The sequence below is a fragment of the Muscardinus avellanarius genome (genome assembly GCF_963383645.1).
Source record: "Muscardinus avellanarius genome assembly, chromosome: 17".
NCBI classification, from domain to species: Eukaryota; Metazoa; Chordata; class Mammalia; order Rodentia; family Gliridae; genus Muscardinus; species Muscardinus avellanarius.
The window spans coordinates 40092707-40112156 of record NC_137803.1 but is presented as its reverse complement, the minus strand read 5'-3'; the positions used below and the strand labels follow the sequence as shown (position 1 = coordinate 40112156).

At 37.2% G+C, this 19450-nt stretch overlaps 1 protein-coding gene across 1 annotated transcript in view; it reads left to right on the top strand.

The window, feature by feature from the left end:
• GALNT1 (polypeptide N-acetylgalactosaminyltransferase 1) overlaps window positions 1-16499 on the top strand; it is a gene marked incomplete at both ends in the record, with an annotated part of 75969 nt that extends 59470 nt beyond the window's left edge. The window contains 5 exons of the mRNA XM_080714655.1: window positions 293-473; window positions 1555-1694; window positions 10946-11044; window positions 11507-11641; window positions 16353-16499. Of these exons, the coding sequence (XP_080570781.1) occupies window positions 293-473; window positions 1555-1694; window positions 10946-11044; window positions 11507-11641; window positions 16353-16499 (702 nt within the window). The remainder of the gene's footprint in view (window positions 1-292; window positions 474-1554; window positions 1695-10945; window positions 11045-11506; window positions 11642-16352) is intronic.
• Between the last annotated feature and the right edge of the window lie 2951 nt (window positions 16500-19450).

Sequence of the window (19450 nt, the reverse complement as noted above, 5' to 3'; positions counted from 1 at the left end):
GATTTGTGATCTTCTTTCAAGTCATGACCGTTTAGAAAAATGCTCTACATCTCATATCTTTTCTGTATTTAGACTTTAATCTATTCTTTGTACTTTAATCTTTGACTTTTGATTTAATCAAAATAAAAATTTGGAGAAATGTTTATACTTTAGAAGCTTTGGTTTTGTAATCAAACAGTAGTAGTCTCAGTGTGTGCCCAGAAGTCTGAAATTTCAACTATGAAGCTCTATAGATGTCTACAACTTTTTTTAACCTGTCAGTATCTATTTTGGGCTTTGCTGTTGTTTTCAGATTTGGCAGTGTGGAGGAACTTTGGAAATTGTTACATGCTCACATGTTGGACATGTGTTTAGGAAAGCTACTCCTTACACATTTCCAGGAGGTACTGGGCAAATAATCAATAAAAATAACAGACGACTTGCAGAAGTGTGGATGGATGAATTCAAAAATTTCTTCTATATAATTTCTCCAGGTTAGTTTATTTTGCATTAGAAATGCAAGACTATCTTTTCTTGTCCTGATCCTAATGCCTTCCAAGGTATAGTAAGAAGGGTAGAAGTAAAGCTTTGAGTAGAGGTGAATACCTGCCTGGTGGCTGAGGAAAGGAGTAATAAAAGCAGGTATAGAAAGGGTTTGGCAGACTGCCTGCTGTAATATATTCTTAGCAATAATACTAAGTTACTGAAATCACTTTTGTCAGCCCAGGTGTTACTCATGCTCCCCCCCCCCCCTTCATCTAACTGCAACATTTGATACTTACTCCTGTGGGGTTTCAGCTATTCTTCTAGCTTATGACTTTTTCTGGATTCTTGACTTTTTCATTTAACATTAAAAAACCATTATTTTAACAGTACATCATGAGCATTCTTTGTAAGCGCATGGCCTTGATGCCATTATATAAAGCCTTAGTGAACCCATCAAGCATCACAAAGCCAGTGCAGAGCCCTATAAATGCCCCAAGGGACTTTGTCTCCAGGAACTTTCCTGTTCAATTCCATCAGTTATAAGTCTGCCTGGCATTGTTACTCTTCCCTCCTCCATCCTCTTTTTTTTTTTTTTTAAGTTACTCCTAGACTTTGTAAGTGGCAGTGTGCACAATTCAGTGAGTTGTGTGAGAGAAGCAATTGCACCATTTAATATTTGAGCAAAATCGATCTTTTTTATGTGTGTGGTGAGGTAGCGGGGATATTGAACCCAGGGGTACTCCACCTCAGAGGCTACATCCTGCCCTCAGCCCTATTTTATTTTTTTATCTGGAAACAGGATTTCACTAAATTGTGGAGGGCCTCACTAAATTGATCAGTTTATATTTTCATGTAATAGTATTTTTATTCTTATATAAGTTTAATTTTTCTTTGAAAGATTAAGGTACATTTTAATGTATTTTCTTTGTTTTATATTTTAGAGGTGGATTCATGGTATGTAACTTTAGACATGTCACCAAAATGGTACTACTTTTCCCATTCAGCTTTCTTATTAGAAATCACATGTAAATAAATGTGTACTACATAATACAACATTAATAGTTCAAAATCAATTATTTCTTTCAACAGGTGTTACAAAGGTAGATTATGGAGATATATCATCAAGACTTGGTCTAAGACACAAACTACAATGCAAACCTTTCTCTTGGTACCTAGAGAGTATTTACCCTGATTCTCAAATTCCACGTCACTATTTCTCATTGGGAGAGGTAAAAACCTATACATTCTGTGTGTTTATTGTGTTCTTACTTTCTCAAGAAAAAGCAATAGAGGTTTAACTGGGTGTGGTGGCATTCACCTGTAATCCAGTACTCAGGAGGCTGAGCCAGGAGGATCACAGGTTCAAGACTAGCCTCAGCAATTTAATGAGACCCTGTTTCAAAATTAAAAAATAAAAAAGGCTGGGGGTATAGCTTGAAGTTAGAATGCCCCTGGATTCAGTCCCCAGTGTCAGGGATAATAATAAAAATAATAATAATACTTTAAGTACCTTCAGATTTAATTTATATAATCACAAATATAAGAGAGTTCTTGGTAGTTGACAAAGTACCTCATAACTTGACATCTTACCATCTTTATCATATTTATTCATTTATATATTTTTATAGTACTGGAGGTTGACCCAGGGCATTCTACCTCCAAACTACACCCTTAGTCCTATTTTTTTTTTAATTCTTTTTTTTGAAACGGTCTAACTCAGTAGTGGAGGACCTTACTAAGTAGCTGAGGCTGGCCATGAACCTTTGACACTCCTTTCTCAGTCTCTCAAGTACTGGGATTACAAGCATGCATCACCATGCCTGGCTATATTTTATTTTGTAAAATAAGAATTTTGTAACCCTCTTTTTTTGTATTCCTCTTAAACTATTAGCAGCATCTTCAATAGGTTTATTATCTTATTATTTTAACAAACTAACATGCCTAAAATTTAGCTAACATACTTGAGACCCATATACTTGTAAAGCTAATATTCATCCAAATCAAAGCTTGAGAAATTTTAAAGTCAAGATAAATTATAAAGAACTAACAAGGAAACTGGAAAAGACCATTCATAATAAATTATATATATATTTTTTGCACATCTTATTTTTCCTTAGGAGTTTTAAATCTTCCACTTTGGGTGGGAAAGTTGGAATGGTGATAAACACGATGCTGTCTTCTGGTGTTGATGCCTTTATTTCTCTTAGAATTCAGCTACAAATTTTCTTAAAATAAAAAATAATCTATTAGTGCTTATACAAATTTGTTGTGCTTTGTAGTTAAGCCTTTTAATTCCAATGGATATTCATACTATAAGATATGTTATGAAAGAGCCTTATATCCTTATTATTACCCTCTGATATAATGCTTAGGATGGTCTCAAGGAAATTTTTTTTTCCCCCCCGGTACTGGGGATGGAACCTGGGAGCCTTCTACCTCCGAGCTACACCTCCAGCCCTATTTTTATTCTTTATTTTGAAACAGGGTCTTACTGAATTGCAGAGGGCCTCACTAAGTAGCTGAGGTTATCCGCGAACCGCAGTCCTCCTTGTCTCAGCCTTCCAAATGCTGGGATTACAAGCGTGCGCCACCACGCCCGGCTCAAAGAAATATTTCTTGTGCCTTGTTCCTAAAATGTCTGTAGCCAACCATTTTCTCTCTCAGCCAGACCTCTGCTCTCTGTATAGGAATCCACATAGGTTCTTTCTTTAGCCCAGAGCTTTGATCCTTGTTTTTTTTTTTTTTTTTTTGGTGGTACTGGGGTTCCTGGAAGCCCTTCTACCTCCGGGCTACACTCCCAGACCTATTTTTACATTTTCATTTTGGAAACAGGGTCTCCTAAGCCAGCGCGCGCGGCTGGCTCCGAACCTGCACGATCCTCCTGTCTCCGCCTCCCAAGCGCGGGGATTACAAGCGTGCGCCACCACGCCCGCCCTGCTGATCCTTGTTTTAATCTAAAATGTTCAGTCTCCTGGCCAAAGTGCTCCCAGAGCCCAAGTTATTCCTTTTGGAAGACACAACTGTCTTTATCTATAGACTTCTTGGATCTTCACTCCTCCCTACATTCCCAAGAAACTAGAGCCAACTTCTTGGTTGTCTTTTTTTATTTTTCTTTCATGCTTTTCCTGGAGATTTTAGGGTGCATCCCTGAGTTACTACAGTCTACCTTAAGTACTTTGCAATTGAACTGATTTTTTTGCTCCTAGTTTTTAAAGCAAAAGTGTTAGGCTACTCTGTTCTACCTGAAAACAGTGCTTTTCTTCTCTTATTTATTACAGTAGAAAATCCAAGCCATTGGACAATGAAGATTCATATATCCTTTCTTCTAACTCCTCAATCCTTCTTTATATTAGCTCCAGACAGCAATTTTCACCACAGTCCAGCAATGGATTTTAAATTACGTTAGCTTCTTATGACCACTTGCTTTTAGTAGTCTAAAAAAGACTCTATGAGCCAGGAGTGCAGAAGGATCACAGGTTGGTGGCCAGCTTCAGCTACTTAGTGAGGCCCTGTTTCAAAATAAACAATAAAAAGTGAGGCTGGGTGTGTAGCTTGAAGGTAGAATGCCCCAGGTTCAATTTCTAGTACCACATACACAAAAAAAGACTATGAAAGTGTATTGCTTGCAGTAAAGGAGTTTTGTTTTTACCCAGGGCATGATGCAAAATTATATTTAACATCAGTTGCAGTAAAAAAGAAAAAAAACTGAAAGCTACTAGTTTTTAAAGGGTAGATGATAGCTCTCTTCTGAATAGCCTTATATTTCAGTGTGTTGAATTTACTCACTGTCAGATATTTTCTTCTGTTTGTTAGTCTCTTCTGTTATTGTCCACTTTTCTAGTAGATACTCAGCCTTTTCTGTATCCCATGCCTTTTTTCCCAGATAAAACAGGACTTCAACTTTGTCATAATATAGTCATTACTTCCTTTTCCTTCCCCTTGCAAACTTCTTTGCTTGGAGTTTAACCCGTTTGTTTGTTTGTTTGTTCGTTTGTTTGTTTGTTTCCCCCTAGGGCCATCTTAGCAGTTAAAAGACAAAAACTTACCTACTCATAGGCCCTTCTTAAAAAGATCTAGCCATTCTTGTTTTGACTCTGTAATCATTTGACTTACAAAAAGGTTCTAGAGAGGGAAAGATTCTTTTAAGAACATAGGCATATAATTGTCACTGCCAGGTATCAGCATACTAAAGCCTTTAGGCTAAATCCAGCCCCTTTCCTGTTTTTGTAAATAAACTTTTATTGGGACATGGCCATCCCTACATATTTATTGCTACTTTTGTACAACAGCAGTAGAATTGAGTAGTTGCTACAGAAACTATATATGGCCCACAATATAATACCTAAAATACTTTCTGGCCCTTTAAGAAAATATTTGCTGACTCCTGGGATATGTAGTCAGGAGCAATCATTGGCCACCTTTCTTATCTTTACCTATTTAAGCTTGTGTTTGATCACTTGAGGCCCTTATTGAGGCATTTTCTGTAGTTGATAAAATTAAACTTCTTTTGCTTCCTTCCTCTTTCTTACCCTATAAATCTAATAGTGCTCTTTTGCTCCCACACCACCTCCCAAACAGCATTTCTATTGGGTTTATATGCCTGAAAATATGTGTATACTATGAAACCTTGCCTTTTTTTTTTTTTTACTATGCTTTCACTCGGTGTGTTTTCTTAACAGGCTTGACCAACTACAATTCATTACAGGTCTATATGAGCTTTTAATTTTAAAATTAGTTTTAATAGGAAAAATATGACAAAAAAAAGTTCAGCCTTTTTGCGAAAGAAATTTATGGGATAAAATTCCTTTTGTAAGTAATAGCTGCAAATAATGATTTAGTTGGACAGGGCCACAGCCAGGCCATATCCTAGCATTCAGTCTTCCTGTAATTTAGAAGTAACCCCTTTACCCTTCTCTGTAGGAGGTTGTCTCTTTTCAAGTTCTTTCAATGGTTCAACTAATATTTGAACACTTATTATATGATAAGTACTAGGGACATAGCAATGAATAAAATAAAAGTCCTATTCTTACTGAATTTACAGTCTAAGAGAAAAAAACAAGTTATGAAAAATACATAGTATGTCAGGTTGTAGCCAGAGCAGAAAGGCTAGAGAACAACTGATGAGAATGAGTAATGGTGCTATTCTATCAAGGGTAATTGAGAGAAGCCTCTCCTAGAGTAATATGTGAGTGGAGAAAGAAGTGACTAAGTGAGCCATATTAAGGTCTAGAGAAAGAGTGTTTGGGGACAGGGAAGAACAAGCACAAAGGTTCCTAAGATGTGTGTATACATAACATGTTTTAGAAACAGCAGGGAGATTAGTTGTCTAGAACAGAGTGATCAAGTAGAAGAGTAGTAGAAGATAAGGTCAACATTATAATGAGGATCAAATCCTATAGAGCTTGTAGGCCATAGTGAGGACTTTGCATATCTTGTTCTTGAGTAAAATGTCAAGCCATAGAGAATTGAGTAAACTTTCATTTGAAGAGAATCAGATTATCTACTCCTCTATGGAGCAGAACTGTATGGGAACAAAAGTAGAACTGGTGTATTGGTGATAGAACAGAGTAGTCAAAGATTGTTTTAAGGTTTTAGACTGAGACACTGATACTATGGAGTTGACATTACCAAGTTGAAAGTGCCTACAGGAAGAACAGATTCTAAAGAGATCAGGGCAGTTTGGAGCATATTAAATTTGATATCCAAAGGAAGATGTTGACTGGGTAATGATAGTAAAAATCTGTAGTTTAGGGGAAAGTTGGCAGTAGATTTTCACTAAGCCAAACACATAGGAAAGGGGAGAGAATGGGGTGGGAATTTCCTTGGGAAGGGGTAAATGAGTGATGTGTGCATGTATACCTCTACCATCTTGTATTACATTAAGATGTATGACTATAATACACCAATAAAAATTTTTTAAATAAGTAAATTTAAGGGTTTTCAGCATATATATGGTTTTTAAAGGCACAAAATTACATGAGGTCACATTGGGTGGAGCAAATATAAGTGGAAAGAAAAAATTGAGAACCAAACCACATGGAACACCACAGTTTAGAAATGATGGAAATGAGAAAGAAACAGCAAAACAAGCAAAGAAAAATTTTGAGAACAAGTAGACAGTGAAATAAAAGAACCAAAAATGATGTCCCAAAGACTATGTGAATAATTTGATTCAAGAAAGAGGAAGTAATAACTGTGTTGAATACTGCAGAGAATACAAGTAACATGAATACTGAGAACTGGTCATTGAATTTGGCCAAGGAGATATTAATAAGTAGTGTTTGTCACACAGTTTCAAGAGAGTTTCCATGGAGATTGCCAGGGACCCCGCTGGTTTCAAGAGAGAAGAGAAGTGTGAATGTGTGTCAATCTTGGAAGGAGTTTTGTTGTAAAAGAGAGCAGAAAAAATATATGGAATTAGCCGGGCATGGTGGTGCACGCTTGTAATCCCCGTGCTTGGGAGGCTGAGACAGGAGGATTGCACAGGTTCAAAGCCAGCCTCGGCTACTTAGTGAGGCTCTCAGTAACTTAGTGACACCCTGTTTCCAAATAAAGTAGAAAATAGGTCTGGGAGTATAGCCAGGAGGTAGAAAAGCCCCTGGGTTCCACCCTCAGTACCACAGACACACACAAATAATATGTAATTAAGCCGTGCGTGGTTGCTCACTCTTTTAATCCAGCATTTAGGAGGCTGAGACAGGAGGATTGTGGTTCGCGGACAGCCTCAGCTCCTCAGTGAGGCCTTTTGCAACTCAGTGAAACCGTGTTTCAAAATAAAGACTAAAAAATAGGGCTGGGGGTATAGCTCAGAGGTAAAATGTCCCCAGTATCGCCAAAAAAAAAAAAAAAATGGAATTACAGTTTTGAGCATCTAATTCAGCATCCCTAGAAAGTATGTTTGTTTCTCATTTTCCATTCTCCAGAGACTCTCTGGATTTAAAACTCCAACCAGACAACATACTAGTTGATCCTCTTCTTTTTAGAATCCTAAAGTTCCCAAAACTTATCCCCTAGTTATCCTGGTTTTTATATGACATTGAGAAAAATACCTGAAAGGAGATGTAGTCCACATACATTCTTACAATGAGAAGGATAGTCCCCAAAAATCTTCATCTTCTAGCCAGTCAGTGTATAGAGCAATCTACCTGGAGTGAATAGACATCCCCTTCTTCTCTGAAGAAGCCACAAACTTGTTGAGGCTACAAATCTCTCTGCTCTCTAATGACAGTCTCACTCAAGACTGTCATAACTGTCCTCTTCCGGAAGTCTCATATCCAGGACACTTGTCTACTTTGTCTACCCTTTGGAGGTATCTTACTTGGACTTACCACATTTCACTGATCCAGGTTAATTGTTCTTTATTCTAATAACTAATGGGAAGCGGCAATGTTCAGTTGTTAGAGAAACTCCACCTTCAACATCTAGTGGTCAGTAGTAACCCCAAGGGTTAGAGACCAGATCCCTCATGTCAGAAAACATCCCAGAATAAGTTGTAGGAATGTTGTAAGCTGTTGTGTATGAATCTCATAGAATGGTGTCTGGCACAAAGGAAACACAGTTTATTTTTGATAACTTATTAGCAGCATCACTTATGGGAGCAAAACTACCAAAACTAATTTATAATAAGAAAACTTATTACATTTTGGGACAGTTGCTCTTTCCATTCATTTTAAGTTTTGGTGAAATATAGGCAATTATTTAACCAAATAACCATTTCATTTGACAGAGAGGGAAGCAGGGAATAATACTGGTTTTACCCTAATCATTCTTCTCACTTGTATTCTCTTTCTTCATCAACATTTACTTTCAACATTCACATCTGTAGATGGAAGAAAAAAATTAAGAAAAGCAAAGGATTTGCTATTTTTATCAAAACTAAAGTGAAATAATTTATTTGAATGAATATATGAGACAATGGCTCATCTTGTCATAACTAGAATTAAAATTTTCTTCAAGTAAGGTAGCCATTATCATCAAGGATTAATTAAACACTGGGATAGAGGAAGAATTGCTATGCGTACAAATTTATATTTAATTTAAATCTTTATTTTTTATTGTGTATCTGAACTCAGAGCCATTCTACCTTTGAGCTGCACACCTGGCCTGACTTTTTATTTATTTGGAAACAAGGTCTCAATAAGTTGATTAGAGTCTCACTACTTGCTGAGTTTGTCTTTGAACCTGTGATCCTCCTGTTTTAGCCTTCCAAGTACTGGGATTACAGGCATGCCCGGCTACTTAAAATCTTTTATATAATTTAATTTTTGAGGTAATAGGTTACTGAATTAAAATAACAGATTAAAAGGATGATTTAAGTTTTGTGATAAAAGAAGTCCTAGCTGGGCATGGTGACACATGCTTGTAATCCCAGCATTTGGGAGGATGAGACAAGAGAGTCACGGTTCACGGACAGTCTCAACTACTTAGGCCCTCTGCAACTCAGACCCTGTTTCAAAATGGAGAATAAAAAATAGGGCTGGGGGTATATCTCAGAAGTAGAATTCTCCTGGGTTCCATCCCCAGTAAAACAAACAAACACACACACACACACACACACACACACACACACACACACAAAGTAGTCCTGGACACTGAAATATTGGACCCAGAACAAAATAGACGTTAGAATTTCTAGTTTGAATAATTGGACATGTTGTTGGATTATTAATATGCTAGAAATATCAGGAGAATAGGGAAGATTTTTTGAGGAATGGTAATGAGGTTTATCTCAGGTAGCCATCTCAAGGTGGGGTAAGGCATATTAAAATATGTGAATTAGGAAGTATTTAGTATTAAAAGGTTAAAAAAAAAAAGCTGTTTTGAATGAAGTAGTGGACCTGAGTTTGGGTTGAGTAGCCAGATATAGATAACTAGTGATGGGTAACAGTATAGATCATTGCTGTTTCTGAGCCCCTGTTGTCTTATATATCTTTAGTGTAGTGCTAGCATCATGCCCCTTTCCCATTCTCATTACTGCTCTAAAAGGGTTCCAGCCACTTAGATTTAGATCTGGGTCTCTGTGGGTATGGTGGCCCATGCCTGTAATCCCAGTACTTCAGATCACAGGTGATCACAGGTTTTACGCCAGCTGTAGCAACTTAGCAAGGCCCTCAGGAACTTGGTTAGACCTGGTTTCAAAGTAAAAAATAAAATAGGGCTGCCGTGTAGCTCAAAGGTAAAAAAAAAAAAGCCTCTGTGTCCAATCGCCAGTATAAAAATAAATAAATCTGAGTCTCTTATGCCAGAACTTCAATTCTTATTCTTGGATTTCTGAGAATAATACAGTTTTTAACATCTATGCTCTTATACTTTTACAAAAAAAATAATGTATTTGGACTTCTTAGTGCCTTAAGATGTTGAAATAATACATGGACTGTGTGTTTGTTTATAAAGATAAATGACTTATTTGTGGTTTTGACTTTAGCCCTGCTTTATCAAACATCACATAAAACTACTTTTTTTCTGTCTACATGACACAATAGAAGTAGTCTATCCCATATCTCCCTCTAGCTTACCTGCTAACAATAACACGCATAGGAATAGAAGTAAGTCTTTCAGATGTCTGCTAATTTACCAAATGCTTTTAAACTGCAACAGTTTAGTGGGGAAAAATATCAAGGGCATTGCTTAAAACATTCTTCCTTGAGACAGGAGGCTTGTGGTTCACAGACAGCCTCAGCTACTTAGGCCCTTTGCAACTCAGTGAGAGGTAAAATGCCCCAGGGTTTCATCCCCATTACGCCCAAAAAAAAAAAAAAAAAAAAAAAAAAATCCTCCTAATTCTGATGACAGACTTAAATTCCTTTTGTGTAATTGACAAATACCTAATGAGAAGTAGAATTTGTTCTACACCATGCTTGGATTTCTAGATAAGCCAAGTTTCAAGGTCTTTGGCTAGAAAATACCCTTCTTAAATCTCCTGAGAAGTCATTAGAGCAGTTATCAGTAGTACATTTGGCAGGTTTGGTGGCACACAACTGTAATCTCAGTGAGGCTGAGACTGGAGAAGCACAGGTTCCAGACCAGCCATAACAATTTAGCAATCTAGCAAGACTCACAGCAATAATGGAGATGCTGTTTCAAAATTAAAAAAAAGGCTGGATTCAGTTCTCTGTATGACCAAAAAAAAGGTAATACACTAATATTAGTTAATGGTATACTTAAGGTGTTGTTAAATTAGCCAAAATAGAATTTACTATACTACAAATTCTGGAGCTACACTGAGAAAGAATGAAATAAGAATTTAAAGGATTTTTCCTTTAAACACAGACATTAAAACAATTTGTAAGACCTTTCTAGACCAAAAAGTTTGTAATAGTGATTCCCCCAAAACCTATCACCTTTACCTGGAGGATTTGAAGTTATTTTAAAATAGTACAGTGAAAGCTTAAATTGATTTTTAGTATTTATGTATCTCTATATGTTTTACTTTCTAGTTTTAAAACCTCTAATTCCTGACATTTTTGTTATTGTCTAATAGATACGAAATGTGGAGACAAATCAGTGTCTAGATAACATGGCTAGAAAAGAGAATGAAAAAGTTGGAATTTTTAATTGTCATGGTATGGGAGGTAATCAGGTGAGTATATTAGTAAATGTATAAAAGGGATAATTTTTAAATTTGTTTTTACTTTGCCCTTTATATCCCATACATTGTTCAGGAAATGTTTTTCTATCTTTAAAGAGAAAATAATAGATCATTAGGAGAAGGAAATCTTTAGTGAAATGTTTTTTAAACATTTGTAAAAGGTCCCTTGTGAAAACTGTATTAACAGTACTGAGCACAAAATTTATTTTGCCCTTTTTACAGATAACAACCTTTGATAGCATGCTTGGAGTTAAACAAAACTAAGGCCATTTTTACTTTCTTATGTGTTAACTGGTAGTAGCTTTTCTGAGTCATTTTCCATTATTCTCAAAGTGCAGAAAGTCACACATCTGACATATTTGGGTTTTTCCTGCCAGGTTACCAAGCATCTATAATGCTGGCCAGTTTCTTTTTACTAATTAAAGCTTATGTGTGTACATTTTTATTTTCCAGGTTTTCTCTTATACTGCCAACAAAGAAATCAGAACAGATGACCTATGCTTGGATGTTTCCAAACTGAACGGCCCAGTTACCATGCTCAAATGCCACCACCTAAAGGGCAACCAGCTCTGGGAATATGACCCTGCGGTAGGTCCCTGGCCTGGAGGGTGAGGCACTCAGTAACTTACACCCCTTAGAGCCACCATGGCCATTGGAAATGGCCTGGCTGTTAGGCACAGCATGGCCCTTGGTCCTGCTGCTGCTATTTTGGCTCTGGCTGCCTCATACATGGAGGATGTAGAGCAACTCTGACTCAAGACAGCATATGCCAGTGGCACAGCCCTGTGGCAACTAAAAAATCAAAACAATGAAAAAGCCTCCCACTCCAAGTTTATTAAGAAATAACTATTTAGAAAATACTAATTAGGCAACATATAGCCTATTTATAGTAGCTTAAACAGAGAGGCACTTATTCTTACATAAGTCTAGAGGTAAATAGTTTGTGGTATGGCTTCAGTGGCACAGTGATGTCAGATATAACATAACTATACAATAGTGTCAGCCCCTCATGTGGTCATCGAGGGCTGCTGGGGCTCTCACTGTCACATTCTAGCTCAAGGAAGAAAGAAAAGGAAGAGGGAATGTTTCCTTTCCACATGTGTTGCTCTTTTTCAGGAAAGCAAAAGCTTTCCCTGGAACCCTCTTAGCAACCTCTGCTTATTTCTCCTTGGCCAGAACTTTTTCACATAGTGACCCCAGTTGAGTGACAGGAAATGCTAGGAAAGCAAGCTTTTGGTCTTCCCATTGTTGAGAAACACAGATTGGAAAGGCTGGTGGCTAGCCAGCCTACAGTCTACCACAATAGGTGTTCTAAAAAGAGGAGTTCGATGATGAGAAATATAAAAAGTTTGAGATGGTTTGGGGTATTTAGAAAGAACCACTTGTGAGTGTGAAGAATCAGCCAATTTTGTCCCTGAGATAAAATTTTAATGTCATGGCTGGTTTCTTGCAGAAGCAGACACCAAGATAAAATTTAGTGTTTGAATGTTTATTAGGCAGCACCTTTAAATCAATACCTGTGAAAAGGGAAGATAAAAGACAGAATTGGGCAGAAGTAATCAAGCTGTAATATTCATCCAGTGGCCTGAGCCTACTACATAGGGAGCTCTGGAGGAGAATGCTCCATCAGAATTGCCCTACTGCCATTCATTGAAAACATAACAGTATAGAAAGAACATTTTTATGTCACTAATTTGAAAACTTAAAATAATGAAAGTTTAAATTTCAGAGGAACCTGGCTAGGGATATAGGTCAGTGGTAGAGTACTTGTGTAGCTGTGAAGCCCTGCATTCAGTACTCAGTCTCTGTCTGATCTGTATGTGTCTTTTCTCTCTCTCTCTCTCTCTCTCTCTCTCTCTCTCTCCCTCTCCCTCTCCCTCTCCCTCTCCCTCTCCCTCTCCCTCTCCCTCTCCCTCTCCCTCTCCCTCTCCCTCTCCCTCTCCCTCTCCCTCTCCCTCTCTCTCTCTCTCTCTCTCTCTCTCACACACACACACACACACACACACACACACACACACACACACACACAGAATTCGGGCAAGATTTCAAAGGAACTCTAGAAATAAAGAGACCAGGACACTGTTTTATATGAGTAACAGTTGAAGCCCAGAATGGAAATCAATTGCCCAAGGCCACACAGCAAATAGTTGGTATAAACTAGATATCAGACCTGAAATTCTTGATCCAGAATTATTTGTGTAATACCTTTTTGTGTTTGACTAAATTTTTATATTCATAAATATTTAATTCTTATTTATATTACATATATTCTTGTTTGTATATATTGTATATTGTTTAAATTATATATATTATATACAGAATTTGTAGTATGATACCAGGCTCTTCTGCTTTGACTACTTGTAGCTATTTCTTCTAGAATACAATGTAGATTGAGACTCAGTTACATCTGAAGATTTGGCACAGGAAATGGGCAAATTGTTCTTTCTAGGTTACAGGTAGAATTTTTGCAATAATTAATTATTGCAAAATATTTCAAATGTTAGATATTTGTCACTACCCTGTCTAGTTGCCTTAATCAAGCTTTCTCTGTGTGAGCACTAGTTGGTGCTGGCTGGGTCCTTTGCTGAGTCCTGTGTTGACAAAGCTCACAGTGTCACACTGTACAAGCCACAGAGCTCTGCACCTGGTATCAGAGGTAATGTCTCCCTAGAGCTATTCACTTCCTGAGTCATAGGAATTTCATCCTGATGTTAAATGCCCAGCAGGAAACAATAATTTCAATAAATTACTCAATAAACTATTCAAACAAATTCACTACCAGTTTATTTTAGTGAATCTAGGTAAATAAAACATACATTTTTAGAACTTAGGATGGAAAGGACCAACTGTCCAATCAAAATTTTTGTTGTGCTGTTTCTTTTTACTAGTAGTAATATTAACCATGGACCTGAGGAAGGATGCCACTAAGGGAAAGAAGCTTTGCGGGGAGTTTTAGGATATTGTGGGTGTCATGTTCCACGTTGTTTAGCCTCACATGGGACCAAGTCTTTGGCAGCTTTGTGCATGCAGAGCATGGACTCTGGCTGCTAGTCTGTGTTTGTGGCTGCTCAGATGTTGCTAGTATGTTGTTTTCCAGTAAGTGCCAGTTTTTGAGCACTTACTCTGGCTAGGTAGAGCACATTGTATATATTATCTCATTAGTTCCTCACAAAATCCCAAAGAAGTATTTTTGCCCCCTCTTTAAGGAAACTGAGTCTCAGTAAGGTTAAGTGTTGCTCAGAGGAATGTAGTTGCTATGTAACAAATGTGGGATTTATTCCAGCAGCATCTTACCGCAAAGCCTACCCTATCAACCAATAAGCTACACAGCCACCTGCATGAAAAGTTAAAACGACTGCAACCATACTAACTCACTCGGGTTCTGTTCTTATGCTTTCATAAGAACTAAAGTAGATAATACCAAACCTGAGGCCAGTGTGGATAGAGACAGCTGCAGATGTATACTGTTACTTGCCAGTTCTTACTTTGATCAGAAGAAGAATAAATGGGTAGATGTCAAAATAGTTGTATACAATCATTGAATTTTGTTTCAAATTTACATAGGTGCAGAAGAAGCTTCATGAAAATGAAATATTCTGGAGAAAAGAATTACTATAAAAAAGTCAATCTAATAAATGTGTTTATTAATATTCCATGTAAGGTTACTTGAACTTAAAGAATAACACTTGAAGTATATTCCTGCACAACTACTTTGGAGACCCAGAGCTTATTTTCAGACTCATTAGTGTGGGACATTCAGCTATATGTGGGTTAATATCATTTGTAATTTTGAACTTATCTTTAAAAATAAGCCGGGCATAGTGGCGCACGCTTGTAATCCCAGCATTTGGGAGGCTGAGACCAGAGGATCGCCGTTTGCAGAGAGCCTCAGCTACTTAGTGAGGCCCTCTGCAACTCAGTGAGACCCGGTTTCAAAATAAAGAATAAAAAATAGGGCAGGGGTTGTAGCTCAGAGGTCAAATGCTCCTGGGTCCCATCCCCAGACCCGCAAAACAAAACAAAACAAGTACAACAGTATCAAATATAGAATGTAAAGGAATAGACAGGATAATATATAGATCTATCTATATACGTGTGTGTGTGCACGCGCGCGCGCCTGAGCAAGTTTGGGAACCTGCTTTGTAAGTTTTTAAGTGAGGTATGGCATACTTTAGTTTCATTAGCTTTATACTTCACAGAACCTGTAATGTCTTTATTTTAAAAAAGAACTCCCAGCCTGGTGTGGTGGCACACACCTGTGATCTCAGTCCTTGGGAGGTTGAGACAGGAAAATGGCAGGTTCAAGACCAGCTTCAGCAACTTGGTGAGACTCTGAGCAAGACCTTGTTTCAAAACAAAAAATAAAAAGGTCTTGGGGTATAGCTCAGAGGTAAAATGGTTCTGGTTCAATCGCCAGTAAACCACCCTCTACCCAGAGAGAGAGAGGAGGAGGAGGGAGAAAGAGACTGAATTACCCAGATTATGAACCTGAGTCCCATGCTCTTTCTTGTGTACTGCACCACCTCCCTTAACCACAAGGATAACCTCTCTGATTTTGATAGACACAGACTTAGAATTGATTTTATGAAATTTAAGCCATAACAGGGTTCAAAATGGCTTTCAGTATGCAGAGGGGTCTGAATTTCTAAAGCTTGAGGTTTGGAATCACAGAATTAACTTGAACAGGCTTATCATAGGGAAATGGAAAAAACTTTGAAATAGCTGTTTGGAAATAGGTTGAAAGATCCTAAATTAGGAACCACTAATCTGGTCTTTTTAGTTTAAGGAAATTGAAGCAAAAAAAAAATTTTTTTTCTCACAGTGTTACAGAGCTTATATCAGAATAAGGCTTAGAACTTAGGTCAATCCGGGCATGGTGGCCCACGCTTGTAACCCCCGCACTTGGGAGGCTGAGACAGGAGGATTGCACAGGTTCGAAGCCAGCCTCACCTACTGAGTGAGGCTCTCAGCAACTTAGACCCTGTTTCCAAATAAAATATAAAATAGGTCTGGGAATGTAGCCTGGAGGTAGAAAGCCTCTGGGTTGAATCCCCGGTACTACAAAAAAAAGGTCATCTTACTGCAAGTTCTGTGCACCCTGGTGAACTCCATTGCTTTTTTTTCTCCCACATAGCTCTTAATACTATCTTTAAATATACAAGTTTCCTCCATTCTTGTTTAAATAATTTCTATTGTCCCAAAAAATTTCTACAGAGGGAATTAATCATCAAGATGAGGGTTGAGGTGGTTTTTTTTCCTCACCACTTTTATATTAAGAATTTTTTTCTGTCACTTTCAGAAATTAACCCTGCAGCATGTGAACAGCAACCAGTGCCTGGATAAAGCCACAGAAGAGGACAGCCAGGTGCCCAGCATTAGAGACTGCAATGGAAGCCGGTCCCAGCAGTGGCTTCTTCGAAACGTCACCCTTCCAGAAATATTCTGAGACCAAATTTACAAGAAAAATAAATAAATAAATAAGGATTGACTGGGCTACCTCAGCATACATTTCTGCCACATTCTTAAGTAGCAAAAAAGGAAAAGTGCTTTCCTCTGCGGGATGTAAGGTTTATCAGCCATTAAAACTCAGACTCTTCTAGATTTTCACTAGCTGTGAACCAGCCTTCCTGTCCAAGGACGTGAAACTGCATAGTAGTGAGACTGTGCACACTGATGTTTACAAGATTGAAAGAGTCTTTCATCAAGAATCACAGAAAAGAATATTCAGACAGTGAAACAAGCGACACAACGTGCTTTCTGAAGAACTGCACCTTTTACAGTTTGTTTGCACATCAGTAATTTCTGCTGAGTGTGCTCTCAATGAAGAGATTTCCAAGATTTTTTTTTTTCCTGATTAGAACTGGTAGCCAGTATATTAAATATTGATGTAAAAGTAAATGAAAACTGGAACCAGATTCAGAATCATGAAAGCAACATTTTTACAACAATAAAAAAAACTATATTAAACAGGGTTTAAAGAAAATTAGAACTATGAGAAGTACAATTTGTTATAGTATAGTATCAAATTTCTATATAGATTTTTATACCTCAGTGGGGAAAAATAACTGATTCCAATGACATTCATTCTGTTTTTATCTGTGATAGTCATGGATGCTTTTATTTTTCTTGGGGTGCTGAAAATGAGCTGGGAAAAAAAGCTCTTTGAACATAATTTTAATTTCTTTCTATAGTATTTTTTATTTGGTCTGTGGGCTATTGGAACTGTAATTTTTAATTACCTTCTAAAAATGGAGATTTAAATGATGTCTGGTCTCAAGTTAGCTATCTCAGTTGCTCTTGGGTCAGCCGTCTTATAGACTCTATCTTTTTCTGTCTCTCTTTCTCACCTACACATACACATTTCTTACATTTTCAACTTCTTAACTTGATTCAACTGATTATGCTTAATACCCAAGATTCATACTACTGTACTACAGATTTGTTTTCACAGCAATAAATCTTGAGTTCTTTACTATTCCAATTAACAAAAGGCTTACATGGAGTGGTTTCCTTGGGTATTTGGAGAGAATATATTTAATGTTTTTTTTTAAAAAACCTTTTCCACTCCATTCTCAGATGTGCTTCATTGTCAACTCCATATTTAGTTTAGATTCTTGAATTGTAATGTTGGTCTGCTGCTGTTTTTAAATAAAATTTGAAACTATTTGGCATTTTTTTAAGAGTTAGCCAAAGAAGTGCAGTTATTATTTCATATTACTAGTCCTGCATTTCTTCTCTAAATTCCATTTAGATTATTAAATTGGTCTTATTTTTCTTTGATTTTTAATACCACAGAATCACCTGTGTATCCATAAATATTAATATCAATTAAAAGTTAATTTTTAATCTCTTGGAAAGAAAATTATCATTGTGATGTTTTTCCTGGTACATAAATCAGTTCATGGCAAAAATGTGTAATTTTGCTTCTTATTTGCAAACTTATTTTAATGGTATTCTTTTCTTGGATTATGAAAGACTCTCACTGCAGGCAGTGCTATTTCTTGTGCCTACGGATGTTTCTGAAAGTCACATCACTAATGATATTTACCAGATTGAGTGTACACAATGTTTCTCACATTTTATTCATGTTAATCAGCACATGTGGATACTTTTAGAGTGAGGCTGTGATACAAAATGCACAAACTATCCCCAGGAAATTTGAAATGGTGCAGGCGCTGGATGGGATTTTTTCCCATGAGCTGTGTTAATCTATCATCAGTAGGCCTAATGCTTAAATAAATCAGATGTCTAATCAATAAATTATTTTCATGCTCAGAATTTCAGGTTTTTGTACTCCAGTGTAGCTGGGTTTTATCCCTTATTGTAAAAAAGTTTAACAGCAATGTGATTTAAGGTTTTATTTTGTTTTTTTAAGTGGGGCATGTAAGTGATTTAATTCCTGGTTACTTTTAGAACTTGATAGATAATCCCATTGCCTTTATTTTTCTAATTAAAATATTCCTAAATACTTTGAAAATATAAAATATTCCTGAATAGTTGTGCCTTATATTGGTTTTATTTAAAGTTAAAATAGATCCCTTCTTATCATAGCTATTTGTAGACTAAGCAAATTTTAATCTCTCCATTGGAAATCAAGTTGAGAAGAAAAGAATCAATGAAGAAGCAAAGGCTGAATGCATAAGATTATTATTTGACCAGTGAAGAATTCATCAGTGTGACAGCTAAAGATAATTTGAATCTTGCAAATCTATTCACCCACCCCAGTGTCAGTCCATTTTAATGGCCTAATTGGTATTCTTGAGAAATACAACTTTGTTCCTCATTCTACAAGCGGAGAACACCATGTAGGCCTCCCTGTCCTCATCTGCCCCATTCTCCATTTAGCTGAAAAACAGGTTCCTATTTGTAAGGGTTTGGTGCTCTCTTCATCTTAAAAGAAGTATTGGCCAAGAGCAAATTCAACTCCACAGTTAATGCTCTTTAAAGGGGAATAAGAGCCAGGCATGGTGGCACTGCCTGTAATCCCAGCATTTGGGAGGCTGAGACAGGAGGATTGCAGTTCACAGACATCCTCAGCGCCTGCTTATTGAAACCCTTTACAACTCAATGAGACCCTGTTTCAAAATGAAGGATAAAAAAATAGGGCTGGGGGTGTGGCTCGGAGATAGAATGCCTTACTGGAGATGGCTTCAGTCTCCAGTAACAGAAAAAAAGGGGGAAGGGGAATGTCAGAAAGTAGTGTTTTTTTCTGAAGTGATAACTGAGAGAGGATGTGTACAAAGAGTGAGTTACTTTGTCCACGTGTCAGGACAACAGGCTACACAGAGCTCCGCTTCCTGTGGGGATGTATGGGAGGAATGGAACACATTCTGTTAATAATTGTGTCATTTAAATGGTGAAACTAGAGGGTCAGCTACCAGAGGGGACATATCTGGC